The sequence below is a fragment of the Ursus americanus genome, chromosome 31, assembly GCF_024610735.1.
Source record: "Ursus americanus isolate L20-20 chromosome 31, mUrsAme1.1.p, whole genome shotgun sequence".
Taxonomy (NCBI): domain Eukaryota; kingdom Metazoa; phylum Chordata; class Mammalia; order Carnivora; family Ursidae; genus Ursus; species Ursus americanus.
In genome coordinates this window covers 16,345,761-16,364,049 of record NC_142157.1, presented here as the reverse complement: position 1 = coordinate 16,364,049, position 18,289 = coordinate 16,345,761, and the positions used below count along the sequence as shown (strand labels likewise).

Sequence of the window (18,289 nt, the reverse complement as noted above, 5' to 3'; positions counted from 1 at the left end):
AAGGAAATTTTTTCAAGAAATTAAAAATAGAATACTTTTTGTACTGGCAATCCCATTTCTGAGTATATATCCAAAGGAAATTAAGTCATTATCTCAATATTTACACCCCCAGGTTCACTGAAACCTTATTCAAAATAGCCAAGGCATGGAAGTAACCTAAGTGCCCATTAATGGATAAATGGATAAAGAAAATGTAATGTTTATACACAATGGAATATTCTTCCACCATAAAAAAGGAAGGAAATCCTGCCATTTGTGATAACATAGGTGAACACCGAGGCCATTATACTAAGCAAAATAAGTTAGAGGAAGACAAATATTGTATGATCTCACTTATATATAAGTGGAATCTAAAAAAGCCAAACTCATAGAAACAGAGAGTCGATTGGTGGTTGCAGAGGCTGAGGGCTGGGGAAATGGGGAGATGTTGGCAAAAGGTACAAAGGGCCAGTTATGAGAGAAATAAGTTCCAGGAGCTAATGTACAGCATGGTGGTTACAGTCACCATTACTGTACCGTACTTGAATGTTGCTAAGAGAGTAAATGTTTAAGACAGTAAATCTTAAACTCTCTCTCACACCCACACACACAAAAATAACTATGTGAGGTGATGGATGAGTTAACTAACCTTCTTGTGGTAACTATTTTACAATATATACAAATATCAAGTCATCACATCATACCCCTGAAACGTACACAATGTCATGTGTCAATTATATCTCAATGAAGTTAGGGGGAAAGAAAGGAAAAGATTTCGTAATACCTACTCACAAAATAATTTATTACAAGGGGAAGAATGGTAAATTTATGGTAGAGAACCCTGGCAGACACCACCCCAACGAGGTCAAGGTTAAAGCACCAACAGGGAAATGGATAGATCCCATATCTTCTAAAGTGGATGCCCTGAAAAGAGCACGTCTCCGTTTCCATGGCATTCCTCCCAAGAATGCATAGCCTGAGACTGGTTACAAGAAAACAGCAGGTAGAGCTGGACATCCTGCAGAATCTAAAGTCTATACTTTTCAAAAGTGTGAAGGACAGAAAGGACAGGGAGAGGCTAAGGAAGTCTTCTACACCGAATGTGCCTGAAGGACCAGGAGAGCTAAATGCAACATATTCTCCCAGATAGGCTCCTGGACCAGAAAGGAAAAAAGTTATTGTTGGTGCACTTGGCACAACTTGAAGGGGCCCATTGTAGTGCTGGGCTAAAATGTTGGCTTCCTGATTGTGAGAGCTGTACGCTAGTTACACAGGAGAATATGCATTTTAGGAAAAACACACTGTAATGCTTAGCAGTGATGGGCATCGATTCTATACCTTGCTCTCAGAATGTTCTAGAAAGACTAATGAGTGTATGAGTTTTTGTGTGTGTGAATGTGCACAAAGGGAGGGGACAAGGAGGAGTGGGGGAGAGAGAAAGGAAAAACAAGCTAAAATGTTAAGAATTGAAAAATCTAGGTGAAGGGGATATGGGAGATCTTTGCTGTTCCAGCAACTTTTCTGTAGATTCGAAGTTATTTCAAAGTAAATTATTTTTTAAAAGTCATATGCATTCTTCAAGCAAGCTCGAATTTCACCAATTTCAACCAGTAAGAACTGTCGAGAGTTTAGGCCTTAATGAACAATGAACATCTGTGTGTGCTACTTGAACCTATTCTCCAAGTCCCAGGGAAGGCTGCCGGTTTTTATGGGAGCCTGGAATAAAAGAAATCTAGACGACAGTGCGAGCTGCTCTCCCACTTGGACGTTCTGATCCAGTAGACAACGGCACTATTTGTCTGTGACAAATAGAGGGATGAGCTGGGATCCTCCAGCAAGCACCAGGAAGAAAGTCACAGCAGAGACGTCTAGGGTTTTAGAGCAAATCTTAGGCCTTCGTGTATAGATGACTATTATCCTTTTGAGCAATAGCCCTGGCTTGCTATGGAGCCTGGAAAAGACTGAATGCAGACACACGCGTCATCAGGCCTGAGTTTGCCATGATAAATTCGGGTTTATCTGACCCTCCAAACCATAAAATTGGGCCCGAGCAGCTTCAGTCTGTAAGACGAAAGTGACGTCAGAGACCAGGCTCAAGCAAAAGGAAACACACTTCCAGGAGCCCGTAGCTCCAGTTCCGTTGCCCCCCCCCCCCCCCCCGTTCATAGTTACAGCCTCATGGGAAGTTCTGTATGAGCAGTCGACTGAGGAAGAAAAGACTCAGATTAACCGAGGGTGCTACCGTCAGAAGGGGATACCTAGAGTCCTACAGGCAGGCTCAGAGATGACCTTGAAGGACAGCCGAGAAGGACTGAATAGAATGGAAGTAGGACATTCACTTGTTTGCTTTTTCTGGATGAGAGCTAGCCAGAACTGCATATCCGTATTAATTAAGTTTTAACTGGATAATGGACAGGCACTTGCAAGGAAGAAGACTGAGTGATCGGTGACAAGAAAAAGTCTGGGGAAGAGTTCTGTGGATGACCCTTTGAGAAAGGGCACAGGCTAGGGGCACCCATTTGGCTTAGTAGGTCCAACTCTTGATTTTAGCTCAGGTCAAGATCTCAGGGTCTTGAGACTGAGCCCCGCATCGGGCTCCGCTGCTCAATGCAGAGTCTGCTTGAGATTCTCTCTCTCCCTCTCCCTTTGCCCCTCCCCCCACTCATGCTCTCTAAAAAAAAAAAAAAAAATGGGCACAGGCTATAAAGATACTTGTGCCCCATGTGAATGCTCACCAAAGGGCATCCACCACAGAGAAAGGGTTCAACGATCGAGTAGGTAAAAGGACACACTCTGTGGACAGCGGTTTCTGCAATCATCCCAGCGCTCGTTCGACAGCCCTTGAACGAAATGGCTATGGCAGCAGGGATGGAGTTCAACAACATGGACTTCCCCTTACCGAGGTTGGCCTGGCTGCCCCAAGCATGGAGTGCCTCACCAGCCAACAACAGAGATCAGTAGTGAGTCCCTAATACGCCAGTATTAACCAGTGGGGAAAACCAGCCACCTAATGATAGCCTGGTAACACTGAACCTCTTCCATCATCCTCACTGCGACAGACACACGTATTCTGGATACGGATTTGTATTCCCTGACCATGATGCGTCTGCCAGAACCGTCATCCGTTACAAAATGCCTTAGCCACCATCATGACATTGTGCACCTAATCACTTCGGATAAAGGCACTCATTTCTTAGCAAAAGAAGTGCAGCGATGGGCTCATGCCTATGGACATGACTGCTCTTGTCACATATCCCGTCACCCAGTAGTGGCTAGCCTAATGGAAGGGTGAGCTAGCTCACTGTAGGTTCGCTGATGGCAGTTGTGAGACAGATGGATGAGAGGATGTGTTTCTGTCTTCCAGGGTGCAGTCCACGCTTTGAATCAGTATGTGGTGCTTTCTGTCCCATGGCCAAAGGTCCGGAACCTAGAGACAGAGGGAAGTGGCTCCTCTCACTATTATACCTAATAACCCACTCCCAAAACTTTTGCTTCTTGTCCCGGCAATTTTATGATCTGCTGGCTTGGAGGTCTTAGTTCTCTGGAGAAGAATACTTCCACCCGGAAACACAACTATAGTTCCACTGAATTAGATGAGATTTAATTGAACTGATCCCCGGCCACTTGGTGATCCTTTGGCCATTGACCCAGAAGACAGAGAATGTGGTCTGGCTGAAGTCGTTGATTCGGACTACGAAGAAGCAAGTGGGTTGTTGGTATACAATGGAGTCAATGAAGACTATGTCTGGAACCCACGGGATTCTCTGGGGTGCTTCTTAGCATTTCCATGCTTGTCCTGAGCATGCTATGAAGGTGCACACAGGAGTTGTGCCTTTCCCCAGTGTCAGCTTTATTCAATCATAAAGCAAACTTAAATCACAATGATAAAGCAGGTTCAGGATTCCAAACTCAATGACATTTCACCATGTGATTAAACGTGGCTTCTTACACAGCGCGCAGAGCAGGACAGAACACGAGCCAAGACAACAAACAGGAAAACAGAGGGTGCGAGAAGTGAACGAACCAAATTCGAAGTCAGTCTGTGGGGGCGCAGCTGAGATAAGGCCTCCGTCGGGTCGGGGTCAGCTCTCCGCACTGACTGCTTCTGATGGTCAAGCAGGGAAGGCTCTCGGTTCTGTTCGGAGATCCATCAGGCAGTCTTTGGCGGCAGCTGCCTTTTTTATGTGGTCAGACATAGAGGGGTCAGGTCTGATGAGTCTCACAGTATGCTGCCCAAATCCTTTTCTTTTAAAAGGGATCTAATCGGTTGTGGGTCTCTGCAGACCTCCTCTGGGGTCAGCTGATGTTGGTCGCGGCCATATCTCCTAGCTGCAGTACCTTAAGGGCTCGCGTCACTGCTTGACAGAGGCCCCTGCTTGACATGAGAGACTCCATTTTGCTCCCTACAATGCTGTAAGGGAGCAGAATTTGCCAGGCTAAAATATGCCTCTTTGGCATAAGGATTGTCTTGAGTTATTTTTAAGGACTATAAGGCATACGAGAAGCTCTGAAAACAGAGTAGAAGTTGCCCTTTTGTAAGGGGCGTTTATATTTATAAGGGCTTTCTCCATTTTTAAGGGTGTCTTCCTGGCTGAACCAGGAAGAGTGGATGACAAAATCTCTAGAAATTTAACAACGGATGAAGCAAAGACTTAGATCTGCATAACCACCGTGCCCTCCTTCACTGTGCTTTGCTTGACAACCTCCCATAATGGCTTCCCCCTCCCCCTCCAACATCTTCCTTTGCCTTTAGGTGGAGATGGTATTTAAGGTGGTAGCTTGGGCCATTTCGGGGAGTTACTAAATTTTCCTGGGTATCTTCCGTGTATACAGGAGGTATACATGTTATTACACTTCTCTTTGTGTTTCTCCTGCTAATCTTTTTTTTACAGGGACTCTCAGCCAAGAGCCTGAAGAGTAGGGGGAATTTTTTAAATTTATTTTTAAAGATTTTAAGTAATCTCTACACCCAATATGGGGCTCGAACTCACAACCCCGAGATCAAGAGTCCCATGCTCCACCGACTGAGCCAGCCAGGCGCCCCAACGAGGTTATTTTTGAGAACTCAGAACCTTCAGGAATGAAGATTTGGATCTCCCAGCAGGGTGAAGAACTCAGCCTGCCTGCATCTTTCAGCCCCTCAACAAGCCATCCCCATGGACCAGCTCTGGCCAGCGCCCTCTGACTAGTTTCTCTGCCACCAGCCGTGTCCTCTCCCAAGAGGTCTTAATCTCCGCCTTGGATGGTGGTGGGAGTGAGGGTCGGGAGTGAAGTGGAGTGAGGGTCTTCTAAGTTCTTACTTCCTTTCTTGTTTACTCTTCCTCTGCCTTTGGGATCACAGCTCCATTCCGCGTTTGCTATTACAAGACTGCTTAGAGTCTTCTATTACCACTTTTACTGCCTTTTACTAGTTAAAAATGCTTCCCCTTTTTTTGAATGCTTCTTAATATTTAATAAGGAGCAGGAAATGTTCCCCCATCAAATACTGGTGAGGTTTCTGCTTCCTGTCTCGATCCTGAGCGCTATATCGTCATAATAAATACAAACGGTCCCTAACCTATTTCTTTATATTCTAGAACACTGCATGCATATTGAACAGACCTTCAATGCTCAGTCTCCCTGTCTAGAAATGCAATCCTTTACCCTCCCCGGTGCCAAGCAGCTCCTTTTAACTATTCAACTTCATTTTTCATTAAGCTTGAACATGTATGTTCTCTATTCTCCATTTTAAGCAAAAAATCTATTGTGGGCAGTGGATTTTTGAACTGTGGGTAGCTATTATGAAGATATAATGTTACCATGTCAATTATATCTCAATAAAGCTGGAAAAAATAAGTTAAAAGTATTAAAAATAAACAACCCAAATATATATAGTTTCAGGATATGATTTAAAAACTTGGAATAATGTTTTCAGTTATTCCTTCTGTACATAATATTATAACACTAAAATACAATGCTTTAAAATCAAGTCCAAAAACGTTATAGATACCTCCTACAGAGTGTCTAAAAATTACATTAAGCCCTATTTATTGAGTGCTTAACTTGTCCCATGGGGTTTGTTGAGATATACGCTGTTACACATTTTCCCTTCAGGTCATCCTTCCAATAATCTCATAAGAGAGAGACTGACTTTCTGGTTTCAAAGATGTAGAAAGCGAGGTTTGTAGAGAGGCGAGAGCTCTTCTAAAATCATAAGCCTGAAGGGAGAGATCTCAATTCTCCATCCCTAGGGAGAATAGGCTCATGGTTCTGAGGTCCCTTGAGCCTTAAATTTTTGTATAACTGACTCAGAAAGATCAGGCTCACTCAGAATCTAAGTGAAACATGAAGGTTCATTCTTCAGTTTCCTGTCAAATTCCAAATGTCTCCGATTTTAAATGGCAACCTCCTTGCCTAGAATGGAAACCCACATCACAACAAATTAGCTAAGTGGTTCCTACACAGCCCTTATTTATAGTCTCAGCAATTCGATTTCTGAATAATGGCTTAGTTGTTATGCATAAAATATAGTCTTGGAAGGATGACAATTATGTTTTTTGAATAAACTAGATAGAAAATTAACATGTAAATTTAGTATAGCAAACAGACCCATGAATATTTATTAATAGAATGCAATGACACTTCGCACTGGATCCTAGAATAGTCTATCCTAACAAATGCTTATTGACGAATTAGTCAAAGAAAATGGTATTAGGTGCACTAAACTTTCACTATGGTGTGCTGCTCCATCTTAAATAAGGAAAACATTTCTTCCCTCTTTTCCTCTTCAAAGAACACACAAGTGTGAGGTGCCTCAGGCTGAAAGAGACCCCTCTTTGTAACTCCCACTTCCTAGGTGATCTCACCAAGTCCCCCACCCCTACATCCATTTTTGTACTAATTACTCCCAAATTGATATGGCCAGGCTGGACCTCTCTTCTGAACATATGACTTGAAGGGAAGCAGAATATGGCACCCCAAAATATGTCTCTTTGGCACAAGGATTATTTTGAGCTAATTATTTTGAGAACTGCAGACACCGGAGAAGTTCTGAAAACAAAGTGGAAGTTACTCTTTTGGAAGAGAAACTTACATTTATAAAGGATATCCCCATTTGTAAGGGTCTCCCTCTCTATACCAGGAAGAAAAGGATGAGTAAATCACAGGAGAACCTTATCAATAAAGAAGGCACCAATTTAAATCTGCATAACAGCCATACTTTTGCTTACTGTGCTTTTCCTGGCAACCTTCCATAACTCACTCCCCGCCCCATCCAATCCCCATCCTTTGTCTTTAGGTGAGGGTATGGTATTTAAGGTGGTGGCTTGAGCCATTTTGGGGAGTTAGTTACTCAGTTTTCCCGGGTATGTCCCATGTATACAAGAGGCATACATGCTATTAAACTTCTATTTTGTTCTTCTCCTATTAATCTGTCTTTTATTATGAGGTTGGTCTCATCCAAGAACCTATAAGGACAAAGGAAAAATTATTTTTCCCCCATCTCCTAACTGGTTTCTCTGTTTCAGCCCTTATCTCCATTATAATTTATTATCAAAACAGCAGTCAATCATTCTGTTGAAAGATTAATCATATCAAATCATCCCTCTGCACCAATCCCCCTTCCCATCTTTGATAGTGTGATTTATAATAAGAAATATATATTTTGGTCTTTATCCACGGTTCCTGCCTCAAAGCACCCAAGACCGCTGGAATTTCCTAAGTGACGTGAGCAATGGGATCATCTTTTGTTATATTTGGTATTTTGTCCTCAGTTCCTGAAACAGTCTCAGTGTGGAAAAAAGGTGAACTGTGGGTCTTTGTAATTCATAACAAACTCCTTTGAACCAGGTCTGAGCTGACGTTACTGGGGGCACTTTTGGAAAGCCCCTAAGGATGGAGGCTGGTTGCCAGGGAAACCAACCATAATTAGAGGGTGGGACCTGTCAGTCCCACTCCCACATCCACCTCTGGAGGGGCAGGAGGTAGACCCAATCACCAAAGGCCAATGACTTCACCCATTTGGGCTGTGTGATGAAGTCTCCATAAAAACCCCTGAACTACAAGTTTCAGCGAAGTTCTGAGTGGGGGAACACATCCAGGTGCCAGGAGGGTGTCGCACTCCAAATTCCATAGGGACAGAAGCTTCTGTGCTCCAGACCCTTCAAGACCTCACCCTAAGGATCTCTTTATCTGGCCATTCATTTGTATCCTTTAATATTCTTTGTAATAAACCAGTCACCCAATTGGTTTTCTGAGTTCTTGGAGTGGCTCTAGCAAATGAACTGAACCCCCGGCAGGGGTTATAGGAACCTCTAACTTCAGGCTGACCGGTCAGAAGCACAAGTATCAACCTGGATTTGCAATTGGCATCTGAAGGGGGGGCAGTCTTGGGGGCTCTGATGCTGTCTCTAGGTGGCAGAGCGTCAGAATTGAGTTAAACCCTAGGACACCTAGTCATTGCCACTGTCTGGCACTGTCCCCTTACCTCTGACCTCCCGGCAGCTCTCCCCTTCTCCCTCTACTCCAGCCACACAGGGCTCCTTGCTGGGCCTGAGACACCCAGGCCCACCCCTTCCTGCTTCCTGTTCTTTCGCTGGAACACTTTGTTCCCTGATAGATCGGCATGGTTCCTGCAGGTCTGCACCCCAACATCATCTCCGAGAAGCTTTCCTCACCACAGTATCTATAATTACAATCCACTTCCCTGCTCCACATACCAGTTCCTCTGCTCCCTCCCTGCTGTTCCTTCCTTAGCACCTACCACTAACTTCTTTATTACATAGTTCGCTTGCTTATCGTTGGTTTCCTGACTAGAATGTAAACTTGACAAAGGCGGGCCTTCGGTCGGTTTGTAGATTGCTGCTTGCCCAGTGCCAAACTCGGCCGAAACCCAGGACTGCAGTCCTTGCTCCAGCCTCTCCCACTCCTAGCAGAGCACCAACACGGGCCCCCTAGCACTGAGAGATTAACACTGGCATCAGTGGTTCCTTTGTTCAGGCACCGCGCATTAACTGAGCACCTGGCACTGTCGTATTGCCCACGGAGCGCAGCCGGTGTGCTTTGCTGGAGAGCTCCACACCAGGTAATGCCAAGGAATCCGGGGCAGGAAGTCATTCCTATCAGTAAACAAGCAGAGCAGGTTAGACACCGTGCCCATGGTGTTACTATGGGCCACTGCCAATATGTGCTTTCCACAACCACCAATAAACCAGGTCCCGGGTCTACCCTGATCTACTTTCACAAATGCACCCACTTACGCTGAGCTGGCAGCACCGTCTCCCTGGATCAGTACCCACCATGGGGCCTGTACCGCGCTGGTCCTTTCTTCTCCCTCTGAAGCCTCGTGTGCGGGGCTTGCCTCTCTAAGCCAGCCTACCTGGCACCATGAAGCCCTTGACGTAGGGAATTCTAAGTGCTTGCACAGTAGCGAACCTAGTGCTGGCCGCTTACTGATTTTAAAAGGTTTTTGGAAGGAAAAACACTTTTTTTCTAGACGCATCAGCTCTACATGATCCGAACAAACTGTGGGCACAGGGGGCAAAGGATGATGAAAGGGAGGAAATGTAAAGAAAGGATCAAGGGATAACAATGACGTTGGCAAACAACTACGCGGTACTATGTGTATATATGTACGGCGCCCTTCGAAACACGGTACGCAGACGCGCTCATTTCCTGTTCGCTCTGAACTGCTGTTTCCCCACGAGGTAACTGCGACAGAAGTTTTTAAGTAACTCGCCCAACTCAGGGGCCCCGTAGGATTTGAACCCAGGCACTCTGGCTCCGGAGTCCGTGTTCTCAGTTTATGTGAATACACTTAGGAAATCAAGTCAGCCGGCCCGGGGCCCGGAGCGGCGGGAGGCGCGGGAAAAGGGCGCGTGGCGCCGCGGGACCCGAGCGAATGGGAGGTGGCGCTGCGCGGGGCGCGGCGGCTCGCGCGGGTCACCTGGGGCTGAACCGGAATTGTTCAATAGTCGACTCGAGGTTCTCGAGGATCTTCCGGCACTCCTCGGTCTTGGACGCGCCATCCTCTCTCTCCATCGGAGCCCGGGGCTGGCCGCTGGGGCCGGGCGCCTCCCGCGGAGCTGCGGGCTCGGGGAAGCTGGGAGTCCAGAACCCGGCGTCCGTTGCTATGGCGACCCCTAGGGGCGGGCGGAGCGCGGGAAGCGGCCGGCAGGCGGGGTTGCGGCGGACCCAGAGGGGGCAGCTTCCACTGCCCGCCTGCCCCAGGGCTCCGCGACCGGCGCGCTCTGTCCCGGACGCCCACGGGCCAGGCCGCCGCTGAAATGTCCCCCACGAAAGCTGGACCGGTCTAGACACCCCTGCGAGGGCCCCGCACGCCCCAAGCTCTCCTCGCCTTCTCTTCTCCAGCGCCTCTGCGCTCAGCCTCCCTCCAGGCCCGCGCACTCAGAACGCCTTCCTTTTCACACCAACACCCCTCCCCACGCCAGGTTAGAGCCGAAGCTCGGCGACCCTCGCCTTCGTGGCCTTCCGCCCGGTGCTAGAGGGCAGCCTCAGGGAGGAGGAAGGGTAGTGCACCCCTGTAATAACCAACCACGCTTAGGGCATGTTGAGCCTGGGCTCCAGAGCGGTGCCAAAGTAAGGAGGAAGCGGGCGGCCTGAGGAATTGCCTACACCTGCCGGTTGACCACAGATGTAGGCGTTTCATGGACCAAAAAAAAATATTCTTTGCAGAGATTAAACGGCCTACAATTCTATTTAATATGAAGGTCAGAATTCAGGCGTCAAGTTTTAAGCTATACAGTGTAGCGTGGGATTTATTTTTACGAAGTTTCTACAATAGTAAGAGAAACTGTGTAATAATGACACGGTTCATATTATGTATCATGTATTGACAATGGTGAACTATCTTTTCTAACATCATCGGTATGTCATTTGCTGGTTTTAGGACTAAGTATACCATATTTGCATTTCAAAATATGGTCTACAGGAAAACAAAAGATTTTCTCTCTTATGTGAAAACGAAGTTAGTTATTGGAAGCTCAGAATATAAAAAGGAAATTACTGTAACATTAACACAACTATGTATGTATGTATGTATTTAAAATAAAGATTTTATTTATCCAAGAGAGAGAGAGATCATGAGCCGAGGGGAGAGTTAGAGGGAGAAGCCGAGTCCCTGCTGAGTAGGGTGCCTGATGCAGGCCTGGATCCCAGGACCAGTGGAAGGCAGAGACACTTAACTGACTGAGCCATCCAGGTGCCCACAACTCTTATATTTAAAGACAAAGATGTATGGCCCCAAATACCAAAAAAAGAAAAAAAAACCTGTAACCAATGCCAACATGATCTTTTGTAAAGGTCTGTTTTACTTTGAGAAGTTGAAGAGAGAAGAAAAAGTTACTTTTACTCTACACAGATTTTTGTTTTCAAAATCTAACTTCTAAGTCTCTTGAGGGAAATTTTATCATATAATCAAAAAGTATTTTAAAAGAGAGTAATGTATAAATCTATAATAAATGATCTTATTTATTTATTTATTTATTTATTTATTTATTTATTTATTTATTTGACAGAGAGAGAGACAGCCAGTGAGAGAGGGAACACAGGCAGGGAGAGTAGGAGAGGAAGGAGCAGACTCCCAGGGGAAAAGCCTGATGCGGGGCTTGATCCCAGAACGCTGGGATCACGCCCTGAGCCCAAGGCAGACGCTTAACGACTGAGCCACCCAGGCGCCCCCATAAATGATCTTTTCTTAAGTGATTTTTTTTTTTACCACAATGCATGTAAACATTTTTAAATAAAGAGAAAAACCCCAAGGTAAAATTAAAAACCTAATTTGGTTAGAACCAGGCCACGTAGTGAAAAGACGTGACAAGCTGTTGGCTGTTTCACTAATGCAGTTCGAGTGTATATTTTGAAACTGAGGAGGGAGGTCTCACCGTAGACTTCGTGAGTCATTGGTCAGCTCAGCGCAGCATTTGTTGACTGATATGGACTGCATAGTTACACCATCCCACAAAAACACGAACTGAACAAAACCTCTTTGTCTGAAGCCTTGCTATAGCATATCACAGAGTTTCAGATTTCAGTGTCTGGGAGACCAAGTTATGAGCATGACTGTTTTTGAAACTATTAACGACATAACATTTCTTTTGTTGTCAGTTACCTACACTTACCTCTCAGGTGTTCTGCCTTGTAAAATTGTTCATTTCAGATCATATTCTCCCGAATAACAACTGGGTTGGGCACTGTCAAAGCATCTGTCATACTAAATCCGGGCTCTTTGAATCACATGTTGAATTAATTGATGGTTTTTAGTGAAAGCTCATGAGCTCTGGAGTAAACATTTAAAAAAAAAAAAAGGAAAGAGAGAAAGAATGAAAAACTCCCTGGAATTTGGTTGCTTTAGAACATTGGGCAAGTTATTTAATATCTCTGAGCGTCTTTTTTCTCACCGGTAAACACTGGATAATGAACTTTTCTCAGGGTGGTTGGCAGTAATCTATAAGGCGAGAAAAGCACACAACTCATGTAGGACACAAGACAAATACTAACCAGGCCTTCAAGGAGTATGTTCCTCCTTTCTAAACCACAACTAAGGAACACGCTGTTTAAAGTCTTCCATTTCTGAAAAGTTGAATGTCTCCTAGGCTAAAATAATTTTTACTTTTTAAGGTAACAGGATTTATGGCACGATTTTAAATTTTCAAATGCCTCTTTGAAACAGGTATAAATATAATGTGTATTTATATTGAAAAGATCACCTACCAATTATTAAAAGTGATAACATCTCAGATTAAATAGCATGAGGATTTGATTACCAGTCGAGTGCTGACTCTGAACGTAGTAATTTATATATTCCAGATGGATATTATCAGTCCTATAGTCTAATAAAAGCCAAGAAGTTTCAGGTTAGGTTTGTAATTTAAATTCTTTCTGGAGTCATCATATGTAAAGTGCTTATTTTTCTTTTATCACCAGCTGTAATCTATGATTATGTGGTGTAGGCTCTGTTAGGTAAACTTGTTTTATGTTGTGCTTCATCCATAACCAAAGTTCTTAAATGAAGGGTTGGGAAAGGAAATAGCAAGGTCTTTAGCCAGGACAATGTTATGCGACTAAATCCCGTATGGAAAAACTCCTGCGACTGGATCATTTTAATGTCTTAAATTTTGCCGCAATGCCATAACACACCCATTCTTGTAAAAATCCATCAGTAAGTGTTTGGCACGTGCTAAAGCTGAAAACCAAGATGCGAAGCATGATGGGAGTCTGGACAGGAGCAGTCTTGACGTGGAATTTGGAGCTTACTGCCAAATGTCCTTGAGCCCCGCAGTGAAGGATATCTTCTATTTGGAGCTAGTCTAGATGTTTAAAAGGAAGATGAATAAAAATGTGAAGAAAATGGTAGAGCTTAGCCATCTGCAGAAGTGAGTCCGCCTGCAAGATTTGTGACCCTGTTGCTGGGGGAAATTTCTGGCACTCTCTCCGTTTGGTCAACCGACCATAGTGGGTGCGCATGCGTGGAATATAACCTAGGAAATCTGCAATGCATACATTGCAATATGCAGTGAGTGGTTCGGGAAAGGCAGGAGTCTGATGGAGAGTAATAAAAGGGCAATTAGCATAGTTCGTGCGATCTAAGATTTCACCCAAAGATGATAAAGATGTGGATCTTAGAATCGGTGAAATAAATAATAAGGATTTATGAGCCAAAGACCTTTTCTGGGGGCTCCATTTCATCAGACCACAGAGGGATTTGCTGTCATGAGGACTGGAACATTCATCAGACTATCATCAATTACCTACGTAGGAGCGTGCAGTGCTCTGTTCTTTTTTCCAGGGCCACAAGGTAATTCAGATTCTTGGGTACATGGATTCACAAGAAAGAATTAATCTAGACAGCAAACACGTGGTTTTGGATACATGAGTATTCCTCTGTATCCCAACCTAAGTGAGCTGATAAGATACAGTATTTAGACCTTCCACAGGAGGACTAGACTCGTTCCCCAAAACGAACTACCAGGTCAGGCTTTGCCTGGATGGTTAGCTTGGCTCTTCAACTAGTATTCCTGGTATCACCACATTAATACCTTCCCTTGTCTTTCAGTTCAAACTCATCTCAGAAATGTGGTACAAAGCATTCTAATTTAGCAATTTTGAGAACTCATGAGGAATATTGGACATAGGAGAATACGGTAGTGTGAAATTTGGGCTTGTTATTGTTATGCCCGATTATTTACCTAGAAATGCTTCAGTGTCCGCTCAGAGGGACATGTGTTACATGGGTTCTGCTATAACAATGTCCTGATCAGGGGTGCACAGCCAAGCAGCACCTGGCTGGCTCAGTCGGTTAGGCATCTGCCTTCAGCTCAGGTCATGATCTCAGGGTCCTGGGATCGAGCTCCGCAGCAGGCTCCCTGCTCAGCGGCAAGTCTGCTTCTCTCTCTCCTTGCTCGTGCTCTCTCTCTCTCTCTCAAATAAATAAATAAATAAATAAATAAATAAATAAATAAAATCTTTAAAAAAAACCGGGGAGGGGGGAGTGGAGAGTCCAGGAATGGCACATCCCCTGTTGCTCAAATCAGGAAGTGCACCCTTCAGAAGGGACTACTCCAAGCTCTGCTGTGAACTGTTCTAGACCAACAAGCCGCCACCGTGCTAGTTCATATACTGAATATCAGCAGTGGGTTTTTATTGGTGAATAAGGTGGCCTATTGACTGGTACAGTAGATGTTAGAAATAGGCTCGAATTGGTGAATGTGAAGATCTTCAAGATACATAGGTCAGCTGAAATAGTTCAGATATCCTCCCACCTTGCGGAAACAGTCTGCAAGAGTCTCGTGGAAGCTGGAACTTAAACCTTGAGGGGTGGGGCTTCAAGCTTGATCCCCTACCAGTCCTCTGCCCAGCTTTTGCTTTTATAATTGCCTGATGCCTACTAACAGGACCTAGGATCTTGCTTCTGGAATGTTATCATATCTGCTTCAAGGGAATCATTCACGCCTGTTGGTAGTTCACCTGAAAGGACAGAAAAGTGGGGCTTTGGGGACCTCTACAAATGGGCTGCATAAACTGTTTGGGGTCTGCACAGGAGGGTTTAAAAATAAATGTGGGAGACTGGCTTTCAGTATCAGCTGAGAGCAAGGCGGTGGGGAAATAGCTAATCTTTACCTTCATCAAACTTCTTTGAAGGATACATCATCAACGCAAAGAATTGTGTGTGACCAAATTAGGTCAGTTTTCTAGGAAGCTAGAAGAAAGAATAAAAGCTTCCTTAATGTAACTGATTTTGATATGTAAAATCTGTATCTGTTTAATTCGTCCTTGTATTCCCCAGCCCAGCCTAGGGCCACGCACATCGTAGGTGTTCAATACGCATTTGTCAAATGAATCAGTGATGGAGAAATTCCGAATAAGTTCCTTAAAAGAGCGATTCCTAAAGCATCATGCACCTCAGTGGTGGGCATTAAAGAACTGGGGAGGAAGGTACTGTTAGCTACTATTTCTAGGTGGGGAGAGATTAATTCAAGCTGCCAATGTTTGATAGCTGCAGGAAATCCTGACCCCATGGCAGCAGGAGATGTTTGGGACAGAGAAACCTGCTGATTTGCTGTGTCATTCTTTATGAAGAAGGAGACTCCCATGATCAATGTATGAATGAAGAGAAGGGAAGGTTTTCAAGGATAAATTCCCATCAAGAAATTCTAAGTCTAGGTTCAAGCCACCAATGGAAAACATTGGCCCAATAAGGAAAAATTGTGTTTGACTATCATGGCTTATTTTATATGTCAACTTGGCTGGACTACAGAGCCCAGATATACAGTCAAATATTATTCTAGATGTTTCTGTGGTGTGTTTTTGGATGAGATTAACATTGAAATCAGTAGATTTTGAATAAAGCATATTATCCTCCATAATATGGGTGGGCCACATCCAATCAGTTGAAGGCCTGAATAGAACAAAAGACTGCCTTCTCTTGAGTGAAAGGGAATTCTGCAGCAGGTGGGCTTTGGACTTGAACTGCAGCATTAGCTCTTTCCTAGGTCTTTTGCCTGATGACCTTAAGATTAGAACTGCAGCATCAGCTCCTCCCTGGATCTCCAGCCTGCCTACCCGCCCTGCAGATTTTAGACTTGGCAGTCTCCATAATCGTGTGAACTAATTCCCTAAAATAAATCTATCTGTATATTATATACAGTCATCTTATTTGTTCTGTTTCTCTGGAGAACTCTGGCTTACACAGTGACCACTGAAAAAGGCTACCCTTACATTTTTTGCAGCTCTTAATATCAATAATAGTGAATGTGATGGTTAGTTTTATGTGTCCCCTTGACTGGGCTAAGGGATGCCTAGATAATTGGTAAAACATTATTTCTGGATATGTCTCTGTGGGTGTTTCTGGAAGAGATTAGCATTTGATTCAGTAGACTGAATAAAGAAAATTCCCCTCACCAATGTGGGTAGGGATCAACCAATCTGTTGAGGGCCTTATAGAACTCAATGGTGGAGGAAGGGCTACTTTGCTTTCTGCTCGAGGTGGGACATACATCTTCTCCTGCCCTCAGACATTGATGTTGTTGGTTCTCTGGCCTTTGGACTTGGACAGAGACTTAGACCAGGGTCCCTGGGTTCTCAGGCCTCCAGGTTTGGGCTGGAACTACACCACTGGTTTTCCTGGGCCTCTAGCCTGCAAACAATAGGTTGTGAGACTTCTCAGCCTCCATAGTCACATGAACCAACTGCTCATAATAAATCTTTCTTATTGATTCTGTTTTCTGGCAAACCCTGACTAATACAGCAAATATATTTATAGGACTGAAAAAAATAATCATTTAAGTCCAATATTTCCTGAATGCTCACTATGTGTCCAGAACTTTTCTAGGCACGTAACACATCACTTCGATAACCTGCAATTTAAAAATGAGAAAATGGAGACACCACGAAGGTCATTTGTTTGTCCAAGTTCACAGTTTGCAGGGGTGAGCCTGGGCTCTGAGCACAAACAGTCTTGTTCCAGAACTTACACCCTTAATCATTATGCTATATTGTCTCACTGAACTGTCATAAGGAACAAATTATTTCAGTTCTTTCCCTAATGTTAGTTTTTGCCGTAGCCAGCTGTCGAGCACATATTAACGACTTAATTAAGAATCCGAGTTGCTGGGGTTGCTGTAGAGAATCAAACACATTAACCCTCTGTATAACTGGAGGCCAGTTATCAGAGAAATTCACCTTTGTGAGATATTCATGAGAACAATAAATTAAGCAAAAGAGATGCGTGCCTAAAGAGCTACAAAGTTCATGCCTAAATCGTAATTGCTTTACTCCTAGGAAAGCTTCTTAACCTATTACTTAGACCCAATATATCCTTACCATTAGTACAATTCCAACAGAGTTTGAAATCTGCCTTCTATCTCTGCAGCCAATAAAAGTGGGGAGAAGGGCTACCAAAGATGATCACTACGTTGACAGCTGACACAACGGCATTGAAAGTCTATGAAAATCCACAGCAAAAATTCAGATAACATGAGGGCCATTTGTAAGAAGCAAATAGATCTCCACTTGTCACTGGCCCTGAGGACATCACTATAAAATAACGAAGATTCATAATAATGACCATGACTCATTGCTTGTGTTTAATGCAACTATGTTTAGCACACTCTCTCTAAAAAGCAGGTGTATGTATCAGACAGTTAAAATATATTGTTTCAATTCTAAAAGTTATTCTAGCTGAATTCATTCCCTGAGATGGTTTGATGTAACTGAAATTGCATTTTAGGCCTGAAACAAAAGGTGACATTTCTTTGTTACTCACATGAGATTGCTTCGTGTGGTTGTAATGTCAGAGTTTTCAGAGCTGAAGGGACCTTAGAAATAGTATACTTTAGTTCACTCAAGGGCATATAGGTAACTAGACCATAGCTACCTCTAGGATTTCTTTTCCTTTTTAATTTTTTTTTTTTAATTTTAAGTAAACTCGTTGCCACATGTGGGGCTCAAACTCATGATCCCAAGGTTAAGAGTCGCATGCTCTACTGACTGAGCCAGCCAGGCACCCCCATCTAGGATTTCTTTATCCTTTGGTCCATCACAGTGTATTAGTCATGTTAGGCTACGTTATGTTGCAGTAACAAACAATCCCAAATCTCAGTGACTAGATCCAGTGAAAGTTAATTTTTCACTCATGCTACCATTCCCACAGAGTTGACAAGGACTTCTGCTCCACACAACAACCTAGGGATACAGCTGATAGAAACTTCTTTTTCTTGGGGCTCCTGGGTGGCTTGGTTGGTTGAGCATCTGACTCTTGGTTTCAGCTCAGGTCATGATCTCAGGGCCTTGGGATCCAGCCCTGCATTGGGCTCTA

At 44.0% G+C, this 18,289-nt stretch overlaps 1 protein-coding gene across 2 annotated transcripts in view; it reads right to left on the bottom strand.

Moving 5' to 3' along the window:
- Nucleotides 1-10,022, bottom strand: part of C31H10orf67 (chromosome 31 C10orf67 homolog) — a 138,711-nt gene extending 128,689 nt beyond the window's left edge. For both annotated transcript variants that reach the window (XM_087857621.1, XM_045787082.2), the window contains exon 1: nt 9,902-10,022. In XM_087857621.1, the coding sequence (XP_087713747.1) occupies nt 9,902-9,996 (95 nt within the window). In that variant the 5' untranslated portion in view covers nt 9,997-10,022. The remainder of the gene's footprint in view (nt 1-9,901) is intronic.
- Nucleotides 10,023-18,289: the final 8,267 nt, after the last annotated feature.